This window comes from Protopterus annectens, chromosome 8.part0, assembly GCF_019279795.1.
Source record: "Protopterus annectens isolate FY-2018-M chromosome 8.part0, PAN1.0, whole genome shotgun sequence".
Lineage (NCBI taxonomy): Eukaryota > Metazoa > Chordata > Ceratodontiformes > Protopteridae > Protopterus > Protopterus annectens.
The window spans coordinates 321836674-321859407 of record NC_056741.1 but is presented as its reverse complement, the minus strand read 5'-3'; the positions used below and the strand labels follow the sequence as shown (position 1 = coordinate 321859407).

Genomic DNA, 22734 nt, shown 5'->3' with positions numbered 1-22734 from the left:
AAGTGGTTATCTCATTCTGTTGCTTATTGTTACTATCACCATAAAAAGTTATTTCCAGGCAAGATCAGAGCCTTGTCCACTAGGGGTTTACTTTCTTCTGTGGCATTTTGGAAAGGGGTGGTCTCTTTAAGTAATCTAGAGGCTGAACTTGGTCAACTGTGCCCACTTTCACAAAACGCTATAAATTAGATTCTTTCTTTAGGTCCAGGGCAGGGTTTGCTAGGACTGTTTTCCAGGGTTTCCTGGACTCTGATCTTTATTCCTCCTTTCTCCATGTAGCTTAGGCCACTGCATCAGTAATCTAATGATAGACATATCACATTTGTGTGAGATGTTCAAGTAGGTCACCCTTCCTCCACCCCCCTTCTTTTATTGAGTTTTGCACTTGGGTATGGAAGCTTTTCTGTGTTTCTTTTCTCCTAACAAATATTTAGCTGGCAGGACTCTAGCTTTCTTTACTCTCTGGCAAGAAAGGTCTGATGGTTTGGTCACCTAACCACTGACTTTCAAAGCTCTTCATCAGCAGTTAGGGAACTTGGAGAGTGTCCTAAAGTTTTGGAAGATAGCTGGTTGTCATACCTTGACAGGATGTAATCTGTATTTCTAAGGCTACTGCAGTAGTGATCAATTCAAACGTCTACAGTTATGGAATGTGAACTTGAACAGCTATAATTTCCATACCTAACAGAAGCATGCCCCCATGTTTTGTATCAGTTCCATTATGACTCTTTCCATGATTTACATGAAGTATTGATCAGGACAATAGGTTTAAAATTGTATGGGTCTGATGTGACCCCCCCCCCCCCTTGTAGTTCTCTTCTTGCTTACATATATGCTCAGATTGACAAAGTGTAAAGTATTGAGTTGCAGTTTATTCCGTTTTGTTATTCTCTGTAAGACTTTGCATGGGAATATCTTGATTTAAAGTGCAACAAATAATATACAATTTACTCATCAAAACCCATTTGTGTCAGGGGCCAGTCCGTCTAGATCATAGTCTGGTTAACTGAACTTATTCAGTCTACCCCTATATTTTAGGGCAGATGAAAAATATATGGAGCAAAAATGCTGATGGCTAGGACATGAGTTTGCCTGGGAAAATGAAGTTATGACACAAGTCAAAAAGTAATTGGTAAAGCATGTCCATATAAACTGTGTATTAGAAGACACTGCACGAAAAAAAATAAATAAATAAAACTGAAGACCACAGACGAAGAATCCACTTAAAACACCAGTTTATTGCACCTCTAGCGCTTTGGCAACTGCCTTCAAGGAGTATAAAACATCACATAACTTACACAGTTTATGTACCCTAATACATCTAACAATTAAACAAGCAGCCTAAACCAATTAATCAGTAAACATAAAAAAATACTTAATACTACTTTCTCATCAGATAAGAAGCCTCCAGTTACATTCCACATTCAGACCCTGAGGAAATAAAGTGCCATATTTCAAAATGAAAATACTTTCTTTATATAACAACTTCTTTTTATACAAATCATCAGAAAATACACCCTTCATGATATGTTCTAAGATAGTGGCTTGTAACCCATTTGGATTAGAATTGTGAACCAGCATAAAATGTTTAGCAACAGGGCTATCTTCTTTATTATTTATAATATTCCTGACATGCTCCTGCAGTCTAGTTTTAAACTTCCTTTTACTTTCTCCTATATATACAAGGTTACACGGACATTTCAATGCATAAATAATACCTTCAGTGTTACAGCTATATATATTTTTAACCTCAAATACATGGCTGTTTATATACTTAAAAGATGGAACAATATAATGACATACATTGCAATGATCACAGGGTGAAGTTCCTAGTCTTTGCATGGTCCTATATTGTAATGTCTCAGTGGGATATTTAAATTTATTATGTACCAAAATATCTTTTAAATTCCTACCTCTACGAAATGAAATGCCTAAAGACCTAGACAATAAATTTTTTAGGTCCATTGATCTAAACAAAAAATTCCAGTAGTGTTTAACAATATCTATTAAAACTTCACTGAAAACACTATATGTATAGACAAAATAAACTATTTTTTTTCTCTTGATTTCTAACATCTAACTTATACCCCTTACTTCCATACTTATAAGTACCAACTTTATGTTGTTCATTAATAACCTTATCTATAGCTATTTGAATACTAGCTTCACTATAGCCCCTCAATCTAAACATCTCACTAGTCACACTAATTTCTTTAAAGAAGTCCATGTCAGTATTACATAGCCGTCTAAGTCTCATACATTCCCCATAAGGCAAGGAGACCAAAGTATGAACTGGATGACAGCTAGTCCCCATCAAGTACTGATTACTATCAGCAAATTTTCTATGCGCAGACATACGTAAAGTATTGCATGTGTATTAGAAGACCATGGTATATTTTTCTGCATCTCAGAACTTGTCAAGGTTTAGAACATATTAAAAAGCCTACATGTGAAGTGTTTTTATTTCATTAACACTGATGATAGCCACCTTAAGAGCTGTTACCAGTTTCATTACTGGTGACTTGCACAAGTGCTTTGAGACAAATTGATAAATGTTCCCAGGCTCATGACCCCCAGTATAATATTTTAATACACAGAATTTATTTTCAGAAACATCATGAAAACTATTTGAAATACTCAGGTCAGTTGTCTTTTCGTCTTGCTGGCTGCATGGCACAGAGAGTTTGAGCCCTAGTTATGACCCATGAGCTCCAGGTTGAATTAGATACTAGATGGAGGAGCCAGCCTGGGGGGTGGATTAGAAATGAGTTACATTGAAGCAGAATGTATGCTTCCTACCTAGCCTCTGTGGCTCCTTGTGGAGGTCATGGATTGTAGTTTAGACAGACAAATCATCTGTAGAAGATGATGTACATGAGGTAATATATGCATATGAATTGCAGTGACATCACTAAATGAAATACGCAAGAGATGGGCTTAAGTACGGGCCAAAAGTAAAAAAAAAAGGCTCCCCTGGAGTCAGGCTGTGGCTGTACCATAGCATCCTTCTGTCTTCTCTGCCATGCTGTGGAAATTGAGGAGTGGTACCAGGACATGGTAAATCATGAGCAGTAGGGAGGAGCATCACAAACAGAAGTGAAAACAAAGCCCACCTTTAGATCATGCCACAGTTTTTTATTCTAAGGAATTTGAACCAAATGTTATCTTACGTAGCCTCTTTCTTGCAAACTGTATGCTAAAGCAGCATTATTGTAGCTTTTTGTGGTCAAAATCAACAGACTTTAGAAATAAGATCAAACTGAGTTTAAAGAATAATGTATCTCAATAAGACCAAATATCTAGTTCAAGGTCACTAAGTAGTAAGTGGCATTTGTGATTTTAAACATGGATCCTATACTTGCTACAGAATTTGTAATATTTGCAAAAGTGTAAAAAAAATGACTTGCAAAAGATAATTCAGCAAACGACTGAATGGTCCCAAAACAGACAGTGATCTGCATTATTATATAAAATTGGCAGCTATAGAAATGGGACTTGACAGTATGCTTATCTTTGCCTTTTCTTTTTCTTCATCAAGGAACATGTGATTCATATTGAATTGGAAAAACCTTCCTCTGGTGGATTAGGATTTTGTCTTGTCGGTTCAGAAAATGGTATCTTTGTAAAATCTATCAGCCCTGGTGGTGTTGCTGACACAGAGGGAAGCCTTCATGTTGGTGACAGACTGCTTCAGGTAATCATTTTTAAGAAGTATATTGTTAGTTGTGTGTTACTTAACTAACTGATATGCATTTTACTGAAAATTCTGTGGGAATCTTTGCATTACTAAAATTGCTGTTAATAAAGAAACTAAGTCTAGCTTCCCACTTACAAATAGTACTGTCTTTGCGTAGGTTTTGCTAGGACCATTCTTCGGGGTTTGCTGGCTTGTACCCCTTCCTCCTAAAACCTGTGGAAATTGTCTCATAACCGAGGAATTCTGCAACAATGATCTAATGAAGAACATAATAGTTTTGTAAAATCTTACCCACAACAGTAAATGTTCAGATAGATCACTGTTGCAGTATATATACCCTTCCCCCTTTCTCCCCTCCTTCTTGGCAGAGGTGAATGCCCTGATATTGAGTATCAGCCTCAGGCTTCTCTGAGACAAAAACGACCTTGGGCTTCTTACACTTGTACATCTATTAAGTCCTAACACATACTCTTATGTATAGGTTACAGATGTATAGGCTACAGGTACAATGTGTGAGAATGATACCCATGCTTTTGTAGTTTGGCCAGACATATGTCATTCTTGGCCAGGATATGCTCCATAAGTGAGCAGTACTGCAACAGTGGTCTATTCAAACTTCTACTGTTATTTTAAGATCTTACACAGCTGTATTTTACTTCCTGTTAAGTGCTAAAGATGTGATATTTGAACATTTCTCTTTTAATTGACTGATAATAGAAGAACTTTCTAGTATGGTCAGCAAATGTACCAGAGGTAAGAAAACTAGCGATACAACTTATTGATATGTTTCTATTTTTTTAAGTAGGTAGTCCTTGAGCTTTAAAACTCAAGGCACATCAAAACAGCAAGAGTCCTTAGTACCACAATTGGGTGATAATTCTCCATCTCTAAAGGTTTCTTACTGTCATTATGTAGGCCAGTTATTCTAGATTCCTTCATAGATAAGGAAAGGGAGCCTGAAAGGTTTATTCTGTTAAATAATGCCTTTGGTGGAAAACTAACAGATGCTTCAAACAGACTTGTATACCCCTGCACTGAAACCATCAAGGCCAGGTACTTTGCCCAGTGGGTAGATCTCAGCACTTTGGGTATTTTTTATACGGCAGTCTCCTTCCTTAGGCCATGGATATTCTCTTCTTTCAAAGCACTAAGATGCTGCATATCTAAGAATCTGATTGGGCAGTCTTGGGGAAGGGATTGAATAAGGAACGGCATGTAAAGTAAACACTGATGTATTTATTTACTTCATTTATTTCCATCTAAGGGCTGTGATCTCCTGCTGAACTTAGCAAACCTGATTCAGTGGAGTTGTAGGGAGAAAGGTGCCATACAGAGGTACAACATATAAGCAAAGCAAGCAAACAGTAACTAAAACATAATCAAGACAAGCAAAACAATCAAAAGAATACAATTTCTTCTGTGAGATGTGGAACAGATGCAAATGTACAAGTAATTATATTGGCAAAAAGAAAAGGGCAATATTTCCTCTTTGAGACATGAAACAAAAATGGGAATAGTAAAAAAAACACAGAAATTTCTCCCATGGTATAAAACAAAAACAAAATATATCGGCAATTGTAATCTCTATAATCAGGTTTATATGACTGTAAGTACATATTTTACATAGTTTGACTTTGCCATGGTATTGAAGAAAGTGGTACAGCTAGTTGCTGAGAGTCTGTAGGTGAGTTTATAGAGATAAAGTACCAGTGAAGGGGCAGAGAAGAATAGAGGAGAAGGAAGGGGATATGATAATTAGCATGGAGTTAAGTTTACAAGGATCAGTTGTGAATTAGAAAAGATAAGCATTTTGTTACTGAAGGTGGTAAGTTTTCCCATATTTGTTGTTTCTGGATTGACTGCAAGGCAACTCCATCTTATAGTGAAATTAGTCTTTTAAAATTTTTAATGCTTTTGGTTTGTCTCCATTGTTGGGCCGGAGGGGAATTAAGTTCCACAGCTTTGCAACATACATTAAATACAGGTAGTCTTCACGGCGGTTATTTGATTTTGTAATCTGTCTTTGTCATCAGGGACCTGGGGACCCAGGTTGACAGTGGCCTTTCTTTTGACACTCACGTTGCTAAAGTGGTTAGAAAGACCTTCTACATTGCCCACCTGATCATGAAGGGATTCACATCCAGATCTAATGAGGTCATTGTTCCCCTGTACTCTTCACTTATCAGACCAATGATCGAGTACAATGCCACATTCGGGATGTATCTCACCCGACATCTGCAGCAATTGGAGAGACCCCAAAAGTTCCTCACCAAAAGGATAAAGGGACTCCAAAATCTGTCATATGCTGCCAGATTGAAGAAACTCCAGCTCTATTCAGTCGCATACCGTCTGCTCAGAGGTGACATGTGCCTGACATACAAGGCCATGTCCAACCCGGATTTAATGGACATGCTCCACCTCAAAAAATCCAAATCCACCAAAACCACTAGAGCAAGCGACTTAAACCTTAGCACGGACATAAATAGGACATGCTGGAGGGATAGATTTATCACTCAGAGACTCCCTATGCTGTGGAATAAAATCCCGGTTCTTGTGAGGCAGAGCACCTCGCTGGCTCTGTTCAAGAGAAATCTTGACCTGTGGATGGGAGATCGTAGGTTTACCCCGGGAATCATCTCTATGTCACTGCTGGACAGAGGCACAACAAACTAATGGGCACAGTATTTTTTCATATAAGGGGTGGCGTAAGCCACAAAAATTTGGGCTAGGCTTATAAATGCCTTAGGGCAGATAGCCTAGTATAAACCTATGAACCTATGAACCTATAGAGGATTATGATTGGGTTACCGATCATAACTTGGTTATGTTTACAAGACATGGAGGCCATGGAACTGAAAAAAGCTTGGTATCCATATCGAGAATGCGTAATTTTAATTTATGACTAAAGATGCAATCATAATTCTTTTGTAGTGCATAGAGATTTGTCTGCTACATGTATTACAAGCTACAGATAAATTAAGTTTTTAAAACCAAAAAAGGGAAGTGTTGTGCTAACTTTGAAACTTACTTTGAAAATTTTGGCAGAGAATCTATGAGCATGAGTATGCCATTAAAAGATATAACATGAATAATGCCCTAGCAAAGCATATTAGTAGCAATGTAGGGCATCAGTTCAATTTTATGGTTATAGATCATGTCCCCATTGAAGATAATAAACTGTGTAGGTTGCTGTTAGAAATTAGTGAACTCAAGTGGCAAATTCATTTGCAGACAGACAGCTGGCCAGGTATAAATGAGAGAAGTTTTATCTCTCCAATATTAAAGCTGAGGGCACTTGAAGGGAAAAAGGTGTCAGCACACATTATGTAGTTGGAAATTAAATGTATTTACTATATATGTTTACATTGTTTTAAATGTGTATGATTCACTTGGAACAAAAATTGGATAATAAACTTGACTGCAACTTACACAAATACTTATTTGTAATACAACAACAGGTTTAGTATTTAAACAAATATTATTGTATAAATGTTCAATGAGTAGTTTTATTATATTTTATTTCATATGATTAATTGGTTATTTGAGGTATGTAGGCATGGAAGTATTAGCATTTAGATTTTTATATATTTTATAGGTTTTCCATTAGTTTTGGAATGTTCCTTGTAATTCTGACTTGCTTTTCATATTTATTTATTTGGTTTTAATATTAATTTTGGAATTAGCCAATGAATGCTTAAGGAAGGGTATATAGGAAGTGACTTCAGGATGTATTTTTTGTCTGATGAAGTTTAACATATTGTTAAACGAAAGCGCTAACCTTTTTCTTGTTTTCATAAATAAAAGTGGTTTTAATATTGAACTGCTCGTGCTCGCTTCATAGTCGCAGCTTGTGCCTTGCGAAGTCTGCTTACTGCCATTTCTTTCTTTTTTCTAGTAATAACAGTGCTCCATGCACTACACAGATTTTAAGATCAGAGCTTTCTGGATGGTGAATAATCTGTTAGCTAGGTTGCTGATTTCTGATCTACTTTTAGCATTCTTGTTGTGCGCCATTTCGATTTAAGAGAGCTGTAAGGGAGATTGCAGTTCTCATCATTTTAACTGTTTGAGTTTTAAGCTGTGATGCTATTTTACTGAGTAGGTTTGAGGTCAATTTCACAGTTTTAAATAAGTGTTTTTTTTTAGTTAAGATAAGGTATTTTCATTGCCCGCACTTCATCACTTAGCAAAGGCATCTGTGACTAATCAGGTGCTTTCTGTGTGACTGGTCCATGTGCTTTTAGAAGAATACATTTTTGAAGACTGAAGATTTTTATTCCTTCCTCAGATTCATTAGGACAAATGCCAATACTGACACTAGGCGAACATGTATAACATAGAGATCAGACGTCAGGAGTGAACTCACAGTCTTGGAACTTTGAGATAGACATGCATGTCACTATTGTGACTAATTTACGAGTGCGCAGCTATGCTAAGAGACAGTTACAGAAAAGCAAAAGAAAAAAACGCTCTTCTAGTTCCTGCAAGGATGTGGCCAAGCCTTTGATGGGTAGCTCTTCTGGGAGTCATAAGCCAATCACAAAGGTATAGAAAAGGGCTCACCTACATCGGTCATAGCTGTTTTATAAATTAATCATCTGACTGTAATTCAGGTATCTTTACTGGAGCCATAGAAAATAGTATTGTAGGTATGCAAGCTGATAATACCTGTGTAGTGTCTAGTTTATCAAAATGTAGAGAGTCCTAAATGTATATATGGGCATGCACCTTTAACATATCTAATGTTAAACTCTTCATCACTGATACCCTTGAACTTACAGGTTTCATGACCCACTTTACTTGAGCCATTTAATTGCAGGCGGCAGAATCATTAATTTTAATCTCCAGGCAAACACAAAACCCATGTACCCATACAGATTGCCTGTATAGTCAAGATGCCTGGTATATTTGGCAGGAGAAGGCAAGAGGAAAGACCCCCCCCCCATTACTTCTGTCCTGTATGGTAAAGAAGAAGCCGTATTCTTTGTGGGATAAATTAATTTTCCCATTGATTCTAATAATGGATCATGACAGTACTACTACTTAATATGGGCACTTTGAGATGAGGAAGGTGAACAAATCCAAATTCAAAGCATACAGATACACAAGCATCTTCCCCTAAAAAGGCAGAGAAAGCTGTTCAGATTCTTCAAGCCTGGCAGATACTTCCACTGTTGCATTTTTCTAAGGAAAACTCGTGTTTATTTCTATGATATTCATATTGCTTGGGTTAGGAATCGTATCTTGCATGGACTTTAATCCTGTAAGAGAGGATTTTGCTGCAATGAAAGCTTGTGGAAAGTTTTTTGTATAAAATGATGTTTTTAAACTTTCTGTTACACACGCTTGTAGAGCTTATGTGTTAGGGGCAGGTCACTGTGTTTTTAGGTGTCAGGCTATCTCTGGCTTTGCCTCAGCCACTGATGGGTGACTCTACTGCGGCTAGAACTGGCTCTTTGGACCACTTATTTTCGCCATTCCCTCTAGTGTCGTACCTATAACCACTAAGCGCCACAATATATTTACATGCTGTGTTGTCATAGGGTTGCCGTCTGTGGGCAAGGGTGAAGAATGGGTCTATATCACTTAGTCGAATCATAAATCATCAAACACCTATTCATTGAAGCTACTAATCATCAAACTGAGTTTTCAGTGAAATTTTTCTTAGGGCAAACCAACTGTAGTCCACCCTAGCAACCGTGAACAAAACCATTAAACTTAACACCTACCCAGGTGAGGGGGGCTGTGTCCCCCACCCCCCAATGTAGCAGCTACACCCCCCCCCACTTAAATATACCAACTCTGAGATTGCACTACGGTGGGGAAAAGGGCAAATTCCAGATGGTGGTCAACTGTTGGTTTGCCCTAGGAAAAATTTTGCTGAAAACTCAGTTCAGTGGTTATTAAATTCAATGTATAGGTATTCGATGAATAGGCATTTGCTGATTTTTGATTCGACTAAGTGATATAGACCCATGGAGAACCACTGTTGTTGGTCTTGGGGGAGGGGGCTGGTGAAGGCCTGAACCCTGGGATAGAGTGCCTGCTTTGGGCTTGTCCTTTTCCAAGGTGTTCATCAGAAAAAAGAAAGACAAAGTAAAGAACTGACTTTTCCTAGTTCTGTTTCAGTGGACAGGGAAGATTTGCAGGATTTTGCTAGGGAGTCGATTTTTGCTTTTACTTTGCTTAATTTTCTTTACAACCTGAAATTCTGAGTGTTGCTTCAGATTTCCTTAGCAGAAGGCCTTTCTTTTTCTGAAAACTTTATGTGGTATGAAAGAGGTTTTTCAGTGAAATCTGTATGAAATTCCTGTTTCCCAGCAAAAACATTATGATTTGTTACAAGTAGATATTCCTCAATGTGCAGCTGTTCCTCCTACTTTATCTGCTTTAGAGACTACGTGGCAGTCAATGTCTTCCCCTAGGAAGATTGATAGGGTGTACAGGGTACTTTATACTTATAGATATTTGTTTTCTAATCCTAAAGCAGTCCTTGCAGCAGTAATTTCTTTATCCAGAAGTGTTTCTGCTAGACAAATTGCTAATGCTAACACCATTCCCTCTGACAAGGCTGGGAAAACTTTTGACAAATTTACAAAGATATTTTATACTTCTGCCACTTTAACATTCAGAATTTTAAACTAGTATACCAGCATTTTAAAATTTTGAGTTATGTCTTTTGAGATCATGAAAAAATTAGCTGTCAACTTTCTGTCTTCTGAGCTGAAAAAATATTTCAATGCCTCTTTTGTGTCTGTGTTTCTGGACTGCTGCTAAACATGCCTTGAAGTATACTTAAGCTGCTAATGATGCTATCTCCAGGCTGCTGCTTGAGTCAGTCGTGAGAAGATTTGCTTTATTATATTTGCAAAATCTTCCTGAAGATATTAAAACTGAAATTTCAAATTATCCCCTGGACAAGGAAGCTCTTTTTGATCCTTCTGCAGTTGATGTGTTTAAGAGATTTGATGAGAGGGGAAAGTTGATTCATGTGGTCTCCAATCTTCCTACCTTCCTTTTTAAGGAGAATAACACTTTTCCTTCTGCCTCAGCCCCTCCTTTTAAAAAGCAATTCAAACAACAAGATGCCAGTACATGAGCCTCTCAAAATCAAGGATAGTGCAAAAAGCCAGAATGACTGTTTGCCTCTTCAGGCTGTTCCCCTCACAACCTGACAATTTCTTCCCTCTTTCTCTGTACACTTTCCTTTGTCACACCAGATTGTTTCAGACAAATGGACTCTGAAAGCCATTCAGCATGGGTACACTTGACAATGAGAGCCTCTCCCTCCCTTCAAGAGGATCCCCCTTACTCAGTAAACCAAGTAGCATTGTGTCTACCAACTTTGGTAGAAATTTTATCTCAGAGACCCATTGTACCAGAGCCTGAATAACAGGTGGGTAAAGGATTTTATTTAAGGATTTTTCTGGTTCCAGAGAAAGAAAGGACCTGGAGGACTGTGTTAGACCTCTCCTTTCTCAGTCTTTTTGATAAAGTCTCAAAGTTCAGAATGTTGTCCCTTCAGACCCTGCTACCTCTTGTCTCTTTACTTGTTTTTTTAGTAAACTAGGCTTAAAAATGCCTAACATTAGATTACCTTTGACAAATAGTTCAAAAAGTTATTAATATTTTCTTTTTCTGCTTACATTATCAGACCTATGTCTTAACCTTTGGAGTATCTACTGCACCAGTCATACATACAGAGTGTCTTGCTTCTGTAATTGCTTATTGCAGACTTCATGGCGTTTATATATTCCATGTTTGGACAGTTGTCTTCTATTTGCAGACTCTTTTTTTCAGTTGTCAAGAGTCATTAGCAAGTGTTCGGAATCTTCTACTCAGTTTGGATTTTCAAGTGAACTTAGTGAAATCTTTTCTCACTTCTTCTTGTAGAGTAGTTTTCCTGAGATGTCTGTTAGATTCTGCCCTGGGAAGATCTTTGCTTCCTCCAAAGTATAGATGTTCCAAAAGTTCTTCTTCAGTTTTTCCAATCAAAATCATGTATCTGCAGGAGAATCTTTGAGGATTTTGGGTACATGTCTTATGTGATTCTTACGATTTCCTTAACCAGACTTCACATGACCTCAGGTCAGTCTGGATTCTGCATTTCCAGTCTTTATCTTTTCAGATCACAATTCTAAGGTTTGTAAGGAGGAAGGTTCTATGGTCGGCTGACCAGTTCTCTTGGAATCCAGGTCTCCCATTCTACCTTCCACCTCCATTTCAGTTTGTCACAGTGGATGTTTCAGACCTTATGTGGGGAAGGAACCGTTTCAAAAGGAGTAAAAGTCAGAGTCTGTGGAATAAACAGGACAGACAAAACACATAAGAGAGGTAATGGCATTAATAAATGCTTTGAAAGCCCTATATCATCTCTGGTCTGTAGGACCACTGCAAGGTTTTGCAGACCTCACCACAGAAATGTGGTACATAAACAAACAGGGAGTTACCAGATCTTACCCTCTATTGCAGACTTGGGAGGTGACAACTTAGCTCATTTTTGACTCTTCAGGCATCATAAATTTCATCAGAGCAAAGCATTGTAGAGAACGAGCTAAGTAAGACCTGGACAGACTCTCATGAATGGAAACTGCACCGGAGGTCCAGTAGGAATTGAGCCATCTGTGGAGAACACCTCAAATAGATCTGTTTGCTCCTTCTCAGAACAGACTGTTAACAGATTCTGCACCAGGATTCCCTGCAAACAGGCCTGGAAGATATATACTTTCTCATTCTCATGGATGTGAATGTTCTTGTATGCCTTTTCACCCTTTCCAGTAATTTCCAATGTTTTTCTAAAGATCCTGAAATACTCCCCAAAAATATTAATGGTGGCTCCCTTTTAGTCCATGCAAAAGTTATCCTGTCTTTTGAAACTGGTCAAGAGCAATTACCACATGCTTTCCAAAAGACTAGTTTATTCTTATAAGACAGGGGTAGTTTGATACATCCTAACCTGAAAACTCTTCAGCTGACTGCCTGGATGATAGAATTTTGATACTTTTAGGCACATTTTTACTGAAAATGTACAGCAGGCACTGAAGTGAGGCAAAAGAACCAACTGTTAGGAAATGGTGTATCTCTAAATGGAAAAGATTTTTTAGTCTGTGCCATTCCAGGGACCAGGAGGCTTTTAGGGCGCAGCTGACTGTGGTTCTAGTTTATCTGTATTAGTTATTGTCCTCTGGCCTTTCTTACTCCTCTGTTAAGCTTTCTTTAGTCCATTTCTGCTTGTCTGCCCTTGGATCTTTCTCTCTTTCTTCCTGTTCCAAGTCAAGCAGTTATTGAAAGGAACTTTATATATCTGACATCTTAAAAAACAGGTGGCTCCAGCTGAGATCTGAATTTTGTGCTTTAGAAGCTTTTTTTTCCATATGAGCCGGCTTATCAAGCTGATTTAAAGTTTTTAACAGGGAAAACTTTGTTACTCATTGCTCTAACTTCTAATTGAAGAGTATCAGAGGAAGAAGCTCTTATGGTGAGTCAGCCCTACCTCATTTTCCACAAGTGCAAGGCTTCATTTGTCTCGAAGAATTTACATTGACAATCAGTTAATCTCTCTCTTTCCATTACTCAAAAACAAGTGAGAAAGATTTTTTCATGCTCTGGATGTCCACAGGCTGCTCAGATACTATCTAGAGAAAACTCAATTCTTCGGGAAAGCCAATAAGTTGTTTGTCTCCTGTGAAGGTAAGATAAAATGACAGTCAGTGTCAAAGTAGACAATTTCCAGATGGTTGTCTCATGCTATTTATTTTTGTTATTCTCACCACAACAAGCCACTTTTAGACAGGGTTAGGGCTTATTCCACTATGGCTTTGGCATCTTCTGTGACTTAGAGACAGCAACTGTGCATATATTTACAAAGCACTACCAAATAGATTAATTTTCCAGGCCCAGAACAGGCTTTTCTAGGACCATTTTCCAGGAGATCCTGGGTTACTTCCTCCTCCAAACAGGTTTCTATCTACCCAAATAGCTTAAGCTACTGCAACAGTACTCTGATGTTTAACATAGTACAGTTGTGTAAGTAAACTTACCATAGCAGTAGATGTTTTAATAGAGCACTGTTGCAGTAGCATCTCCTCCATCCATCCCGCTTCTTTGGTTGTTTTTGTATTGCTAGGATATGGACATATATGTATGCATATACCCTTGTATATAGAGCGAGGTTTGCTTTTCTTAGTCTTTTTCCTTTCAGAAGTATTGCCTTCCTTCTTGGACCAAGAAAGCAATAAAGATTTTGATGCTCTAACTGCCTTTATATGGAATTCTGCTTGGGTTTCTGGCAGTTAGAGCAAGTGGAAGCACCCTAAAGCTTTGAAAAGATGTCCTGTTGGTCATATCTTTGGCAGGAATGAAAAATAAACCACATTGCAGCCGTCCAGACCCTAACAAATTCCAGTTTTAATTACCACTAAAATAAAAACACTTTCAATAAACAAGTTTAAAACTTAGTTTGCGGTTAAGTGCTTTTGTCTAAGTAAGACATCATCAGAACTGCATTCGCTAACCAAAGGTTCCTTTAAATACCCTGAAAAACAGTTGCTTGAACACCTATCAAAATTAACCAATCATCATTTCTCAAACCATAAAAAAATGGAACATAAAAAAAGTTATAAAACAACCATTAAACATTAAAGGACATAATCAAGAATAAATATTTGATCTGAAGTAGTTAACTTTATTTGTGCGTCAACCTATGGGTTATCGGATCCATATTGGATCCGAGCTGGCAGTTTACAACAGCTGAGATCCGAGCTCCAAGCTCCTCCCCCCTACCCATAGTCCCCTGCCATCCCTTACTGACCTCAGATCTAGTTTGCCGCGGTTACACCAGCAGCTTGATCTCAAGCTTCCAGGTCCTTAGAGCGTATATTCTTTGAGAAAATCCTCTCTTTTTTGGATAGCTAAAGTGGTGTGCGTTTGTTTTAGGATAGTTTGTTAAACTTATTGTTAGTGTACATTTTTGTATTACCCACCCCCTCCCCCCATTCATGAGAGCGTTAGGGTGTGTGTGGTTTTGGGGCCTAGTAAGTGTGTTTTTAGTTTACTATGGCAGAGGCCCCCAAAACATATTTTTCTAAATGTACCGAGTGTGGCCATAAGCTCTCCCCAGCGGATGGCCACACTCGGTGCGTTTTATGCCTTGGGGTTGAACACCTGTCATCCGGCTGCGCTATTTGTGCAGCATTCAACCCCAGGGCTCTCAAGGACCAGAGGTCGAAGCTGATTCTGGTGGGACTTCTGCCCCTGGACTCGGCTCCGTCCTCCGGTCCCCCGTGGCTCCTGCCATGGCTGCGGCAGCACCTTTGGCTACTTCCCTTCCCTTGGCCGGGACTCAACCTCCCTCTTTGGGACAAGAGGATAGGGAAGCTAGACGTGAGAAGCGCAAGGAGAAGCATCACAAGTGGCGGGCCGAAACCTCTGCATTGGCCCCGCCAGCCAAGCGGGCTTCTCCCCCCCCCCCCCGAGACCTCAGAGCCTTCTCCTTCTCGGCTCGGTACACCCTGCTTCTCGCCGGGGCCGGAGGAGAAGGAGGCCCGGTTTCCTTCGAGGTCATCGAGGCGGCACTCCCGTCCCGCCTCGGTGGCCTCCTCTAGGTCCACTAGAAGTTTAACTGTTGCAGACTTGGACCGGATGATGCGAAGGTTCCTCCAGGCCCAACTGCAGATGGGAGTGCTCCTGCCTTCCCCCCTCGACCCCATGTTTTGTCCCGATTGCTCCTTCCCCGACCTGCTTCCCGGGTTCGGGGTCTTCGGAGCCGACTAGCATTGGAGCCAGGGGACTGTCGGCACCGATAGAGTCGAGTGCTTCGGTGCCGATGGCACCCTCGAGTCTGTCGGGTCCCTTTTCTGCGGATCCGAGCTCTCGGAGCCGAGAGCTGAGCTTCGGATCCGAGACGGGCAGTATGCCTTCAGCTCCGTCCAGGTCAGAGCATACTGGGCCCTCGGATCTGATCCAATCACCTCGGCGTCAGCTCCAATCCACGCGTTGGATCCGAGGGAGGGTCTGCTCTCGGATCCTAGGGAGAGCAGCTCTCCTTCGGCGTTCGATGTGGTGGAGAGGGTTCTGTCGAGGGACTTCAGGCCCCCGGCCCTAGCTATGGTCCCACCCTACACTCACTCTCAGACGGGCCCGACTTCCATCACCCAGCCCCATGGACAGCCTGCTCTCACGTCCCAGATCGTTCCTTTGTTGGAACAGGATGTGGTTGGTGAGGCCTCCTCGGATAGCCCCCCCTGAGGAAGTCCCTCACAAAGGCAAGTGCAAAAGGAGGCACTTGGACTCCCCTGAGTCCTTGACAGAGGACATGGACTTGGAGGAAGGGGAAGGCTCCCCAAGATCACCTCCGAAGACGTCTCATTTGGAGACATCATGGAGATGCTCAGGATTAGAGGGGGGGTGGTCTGCCCCAAAGCCTACCTCGGACGAGTCCGTGTTTCTGGAGGCATTTGAAGCAGGTCCATCCACCTCTTTGTTGACCCCTCCAGCCAACTCCCTGGTAGACATGATCACTACCAGGGCATGGAAGGAGCCGGACACTGAGGAGCCCATTCCCAAGAGGCCGGACAGAATTCTTAGCCCCCCCTCGGACAGGTCATATTGGAGTAAGAGGACCCCCGTAGATGCCATGTTGGTGGCGGCTGCCACTAAAAGGGAACTAGCCCAGGAGAGTCCCACAGTCCACCCTCCTAACAAGGAGTCTCAGGCGATGGACCGCTTGGGGAAGCGAGTGTTTGCTTCAGCCACCTTCTTGGTAAGGTCGCTGAACTATATGGCACACGTCATACGACTCCAGTGGGACCTTATCAAAGAGTATGCTGGTTCGCCCCCAGAGTCCATGTTGGCAGAGGACAAACAAGTTTACTTTACCCAAATGGCCACTCTCAGGTCTATTTCCAATACCTCTATGCGGCTACTATCCCATGCTACGGAGGGAGCCGCTAGAGCTAGCGGAGCGGGCGTCATCCTAAAGCGACAGGCGTGGCTCCGCCACTGTGATTTCGCGGAACCCTTTAAGGCATCATTCGCTAACGCCCCGTTTGATGGTTCTGCCCTCTTTGGCAAGACCGTATGCGACACCTTAGTCCAGAGCGAGAAAGACGGGAAGACGCTGTCTGCCGTTGGAGTCCGCTTCTCTGCTCCCCAGAGGTCCTTCTCCAAGAACCAAAAGGGACAGAAGAAGATGTGGTTCCGGAAGTCTCAGCAGTCCTGTTTCGCTCAGAACCCCCCGTCCTTCAGGGGCAGAGGAGGACAGGATGGATGCTGCCCTAGAGGCAGAGGGGGCCCGAAAAAACTTTGGGTCCAGAGAACCTTTCTCTGATCGGCCCATGCAGCAACCCTGAGGGGTTACCTGACTGCTCCACTCTGGAGGCAGTCAGGGGGTGTTTCTTGAAGCACCTAGCAGCTTGGGAGTCCATCACAACAGACCGCTGGGTGCTTCGGATTATATCCAGAGGCTACGAGATTCCGTTTCTCCATCCCCCCCCGATGTCCCACCCGATCAGAGGGAGGCCGCAGCCGTGGAAATTCAGCGGCTGCTAGAGAAGGGAATGATCTGGCACGTCCCCCTAGACCAGTACGGATCAGGCTTTTACTCCAGGTTCTTCTTGGTGCCAAAAAAAGACGGGGGACTTAAGACCAATCCTTGACCTTTCTCTCTTGAACCTGGCAGTAACCAAAGAAAAGTTCCGTATGGTCACCCTTCAATCCATTCTCCCCCTCTTGCAGGAGAATGACTGGATGTGCTCCATAGACCTCAAGGACGTGTACTACCACATGTTGATGGACAGACGGTCCAGGAGGTTTCTCCACTTCAGGCTAGGCACCAGCCATTACCAATTCAGGGTCCTCCCCTTTGGTCTCACCACAGCCCCCAGGGTGTTCACCAAGGTGTTAACTGTGGTAGCGGCCCACCTGAGACTCCAGGGAATTCAGGTCTTTTCATACCTGGACGACTGGCTCCTGACCGCCCCCACAAGGCATCTACTCTGCACGGCCAGGAATTATTTTCTTCACCTAGCTCCCCGGCTGGGGATCATGATCAATGTGGGAAAATCTTCCCTTCTTCCGACTCAGGTCATAGATTTTATCGGAGCCAGGTTGAACACAAATCAGCTTATAGCCTTCTTGACTCCGGACCGGCTGCAGTCTTTAAAACTTCATGTGCAGGCCATTCTTCATTGCCCAGCCCCTCCAGCAGAATTGGTCCTGAGGGCCTTAGGCTCGATGGCGGCAACCATCAACCTTTTGCCCGTGGCGCGCCTAAATATGAGAATCCTGCAATGGACCCTCCAAGTCCAATGGTCCTTCCTTCATTACCCCCTGAGCCATCCTGTTCCTCTCAGCAGGGTTTGCAGGAGAGCCCTCTTGTGGTGGCTCCAATCTCCAGACCTCCAGAAGGGGCACCCCTTTTCTATGTCCCCTCCCTTAACCATGGTGACCACGGACGCCTCTCGCCTCGGGTGGGGGGGGCATTGTTTGGGCAGGACCGTCCAAGGCACGTGGAACCATGTGGAGACCTCACTGCATATCATTGTCCTAGAGATGAGGGCGGTGCTGTTAGCGTTGCAAGCACTTCACAGCCTTCTTCCCATGGAGACAATTGCGATCCATATGGACAACATGGAAGTCGTCTGGTATATCAACAAACAAGGGGGAACCAGGTCCTATCCACTTTGTCGAGAGGCCATGAGAGTGTGGGAATGGGCGATTTTCACCAACCATTTTCTCATAGTGACACACATTCCGGGATGGTCCAACATCCTAGCGGACAGATTGAGTCGCACCATCCTCTCGCCATACGAGTGGTCTCTGAATCTCAAAGTAGTGAAGCAGATTTTCTCCAAATGTGGTCAACCTCGTTGCGATCTTTTCGCTTCTCCCTCAAACACAAAGTGCAACAACTACTTCGCTCTAATTCCCCCACCCGGGGAATCTACAAGAGACGCTCTGGTGCATGTTTGGCCACCCAGTCTACTTTATGCTTACCCTCCACTTCCCCTGATGCTGAAGTTTCTGCAGAAAGTCCGACGGTTGGGGAGCAGAATAATCCTCATAGCCGCATTCTGGCCTCATCAGGCGTGGTTCCCATATCTATGGTCTCATCTGGTGAATCCTCCCTGGATTCTAGATATCTGATTTCTCATCCATTGGGCCTGCCGGCCCTGAACCTGAACAACCTCAAGCTCACGACTTGGTTGATCCAGTTCCACTGTTAGCTAGGACTCCTGGTATCTCTTCCCCGGTCAAAGCCATCCTAGTAGCTGCTCACAAGCCATCTACTAGAAGGGTTTATAATAGCAAATGGAAATGTTTTTCTATCTGGGCGGAGCACAAGAACTTAGACCCCTTTACAGCTCCGTTGCCAGCAATATTAGACTTTCTATCAGGGTTATTTCACCAAGGTGCTAGCTCCTCCACAGTCAAAGTACAATTGGCAGCTATCTCTCATTACCATGTTGGATGTGATCTGGGTCCTTTGACCTCGTCCAGATTGTGTAAGGCTTTCTTAAAAGGCACCTTCTTACTAAGACCCCCGGTGAAGGATGTAGTCCCTCCTTGGGATTTAACACTGGTACTCCAGGCTTTAACAACTTCTCCCTTTGAGCCTGCAGCTTCGGTGGATCTCAATTTCCTATCCTGGAAAACAGCTTTTCTTGTTGCCATTACTTCAGCAAGAAGGGTTTCAGAACTTCAAGCCCTTTGCGCCAAGCCACCGTACTTGACCTTCCACAAAGATAGAGTATCCCTCAGGACCAATCCCTCCTTTCTGCCCAAAATTGCGGCCGAATCTAACATCAACCAGTCTATTAATTTACCAGTCTTCTTTCCAATTATCAGAATATGGGTGAGTACAAGTTGCATTCCTTAGGTGTACACAGACAACTACGATTCTATTTACACAGGACATCTGGTCATAGGGAATCAGACCAGCTGTTTGTATCCTTTGCTAAACCTAGTCTGGGGAAACCTGTTTCGAAAGTCACATTGTCCAGGCGGATTTCCCAGTGTATTCTTCTGGCTTATGAGAGTTCTGGCCGGCCTGCACCTCAGGGAGTCCATGCCCATTCTACTTGGTCTATTTCGACCTCCGCTGCTTTTCGTTCTAGAGTATCTTTGGATGACATTTGCTCAGCAGCCACGTGGGCTTCATCTCATACCTTTATAAACCACTATAAGTTGGATTTTGTCTCCAGAGGGAGAGCATCCTTTGGCTCCGCAGTGCTCCGGAACATCCTTCCATGAGGACCTCCCAAGATTCAGGTAGCTGGGGACTCTGTCACATAGGTTGATGCACAAATGAAGTTAACTACTTCATATTAAGAAGTTATGTACTCACCATAACGTTCCATCTGAGTAGGTAAACGTCATTTGTCAGCAACCGTCCGTCCTTCCATCCCCCTGACCTACTTGGATGTTCATGGTATTCCTGTGTCATGACGGATTGTATCCAGGTTAACCTATAGAGGTCTCCTCTTCTATGATATTGCAGGTGTTGCTTTTAGGCAAACTCGATCTGAGGTCAGTAAGGGATGGCAGGGGATTATGGGTAGGGGGAGGAGCTTGGAGCTTGGATCTCAGCTGTTGGAAACTGCCGGCTCGGATCCGATATGGATCCGATAACCCATAGGTTGCTGACAAATGAAGTTTACCTACTCAGATGGAACATTATGGTGAGTACATAACTTCTTATTCATCAACTTGTCGTAAACAAATACTCAACATTACTAAAACACCTTTAAATCATATTTGTCCTTCTTTTCAATTTGCTCACGATAGAAATGTTTTCATTTAAACCAGGCTAGTTTGCCACATCGTAGTGAATCTGCCAGTACTTTTCTCTCTGTAATAAATAATTCATCCAGTCTCCAGGGAAGACTTCAATTTTGGTCAGTTCCAGTACCAAGAATTTAAATTGTCTGAACCCAATACAACTTACCGTCTTGCCAGGGCACTTTTGTTATCATTACAACATATACTGTACAAATGTTGACATATTCCCTTGTTCATAGAGTTGACAGTTTTGCCAGTGTTAAAGGATATGCAGGTGGTGCATAATGCAAGATGTACTACCCTTTGTGAGGCACAACAAAATTTACCCCCATTTTTAATGTCATTCAATTTAGTTTGCCACATACCCTCTGGACTAGTGCAAATGTATGAATATTGATTGTACCGTCCTCTTTTTCTAGTTATTGGTGGCCTATTCTTCTCAAACACCGGCTTCTCTAAAAGGGATTTGATGTTTCCTTTGTTCTTAAATGTAAACTTAGGAAACATGGAAAAGTTTATTTTAATACTATCATCTTATAGGACTAAATGCCAGTTGCTCCGAATAATAAATTGAATGTCCCCAGCATCTAAAGAATAATGTAATATCATATTGTCTTTGTTAAAAAATGTAGGAGAATGTGATCCTGATTCTTTTCCTGACATGTATCTAAGCCCTGAAGTCAAAATTGGAGAATATCGATTGCATCTATGGGCCCAAACTTCACTTTGCAGTTGTTCAAATAAACCTAATTGGTAACCCCTGCTTAAAAACATAGTCTTCAAATTTTCAAATTGGTTTAAGCACACCATATCATCCATCGTTAACCTCAGTACTCTAATAAGTTGACTTTTGACCACTCCTTTCTTTTCATGAAAGGGGTGACTACTATTGAAAGGCGGGAAGGCATTGCAAAAAGTAGGTTTTTGATATACCTATGTTTAATTGGCAGGATATTACATGTGTAGCTTAGAGTACTGCAAACATGATCTGTTAGAACATGTACTATTATGAAAAGTTTACTTACACAAGTGTACCTTTCTGTTTGCTGCATATTTTGTATTTAGTAAGACAGCAGATGAAATACTGAATGATTTATAAAAGAATGCAAATACTAATTCTGATGTCATTTTCATTCATTCAACTGATGGGTTCGGATCCACCTCAGCTGTTTTTTTCCAGCTCATGGAATACTGAAAGTCACAAGCTCCTCCCTTACCTATAATTCCCCAGACACCTAACATACCTCAGATCTCATCTGCCACCTTAGCGTATGGACATGGTCACTGCAAACTCTTGGATTAGCTAATTCTTCATGAGAAAAAATCCTTTTCAAAAAATTTTGTCTTAGAGTTTCTTTTCTCATATAATTTCTGTTTTTTTTATGCTGGTGTCTTCCCTTTTTTATTACACTATGTGTAAATCTTATTACTATGCTTGATATTCTGTTTCCTTGTACTAGTTTAGTACTTCTCTATTTACCAGCATTGGTAACCTTTTCCCCTTTCCTTTTTTTCACTTATTAAACAAAACAATATATTTTTATTCCCTTTTTAAGTTCTGTTATAGTGTTCATTAGTTTGGTACTTGTAAAATGTCCAAGAAGCCTTCGGGTTTTAAAAAATGTATAGCCTGTGGCCATAAAATACCACTGTCAGATGTGCACACTAAATGTGTCTGTTATCTAGGCCCTGCAGATCTACAAAGCTTTTAATTCTAGAGCTTTGCTAGACCAGAAAAACAAATTGACTTTGAGAGGTTTTCTCCCTTCTAAGTCATCAGAAGCATCATCTGGGGCTCAACCCCCTATGAAATCAGATAAAAAAGATGCAAAAGCTTTCCCCAAATCTGACCTCCCCTTCATCTTGGTATTCAGAACCTCCTTGCAAAATTTTGATACCTTCAGGTACGATCCACTCAAATCCAAAGGCTAAACCTGAAAAGTCTCCTCGGATCAGATCTCCACCAGTGGAGTGGTCTTGGATCCAGTTTCCTCTCGCCTGCCTTCTCCCTTTTTTGGATAGGTTTCCTAGGCACCATCATTCAAAAACACCTTCAATAGCATCTTCCATTTGTTCCTCCAGAAATCTGACCAAAGCTGATGTGAACAGGATGATGAGGAAATTCCTCTCAGTGCAAATTCAAATGAGGGTTCTTCAGGCACAGACCTCATTGGGTCTGGAGACCTTTGATAGTGCTACGCCACCAATACTGGCTCCTTCTCCAATCTGACGTGGTTTTGGAGCAGTTGGATTCAAAG

The 22734-nt window shown here is 41.7% G+C and overlaps 1 protein-coding gene across 2 annotated transcripts in view; it reads left to right on the top strand.

Moving 5' to 3' along the window:
• Positions 1–22734, top strand: part of PTPN13 (protein tyrosine phosphatase non-receptor type 13) — a 1949788-nt gene that overhangs the window by 1566210 nt on the left and 360844 nt on the right. For both annotated transcript variants that reach the window (XM_044079819.1, XM_044079818.1), the window contains one exon: positions 3539–3694. In XM_044079819.1, the coding sequence (XP_043935754.1) occupies positions 3539–3694 (156 nt within the window). The remainder of the gene's footprint in view (positions 1–3538; positions 3695–22734) is intronic.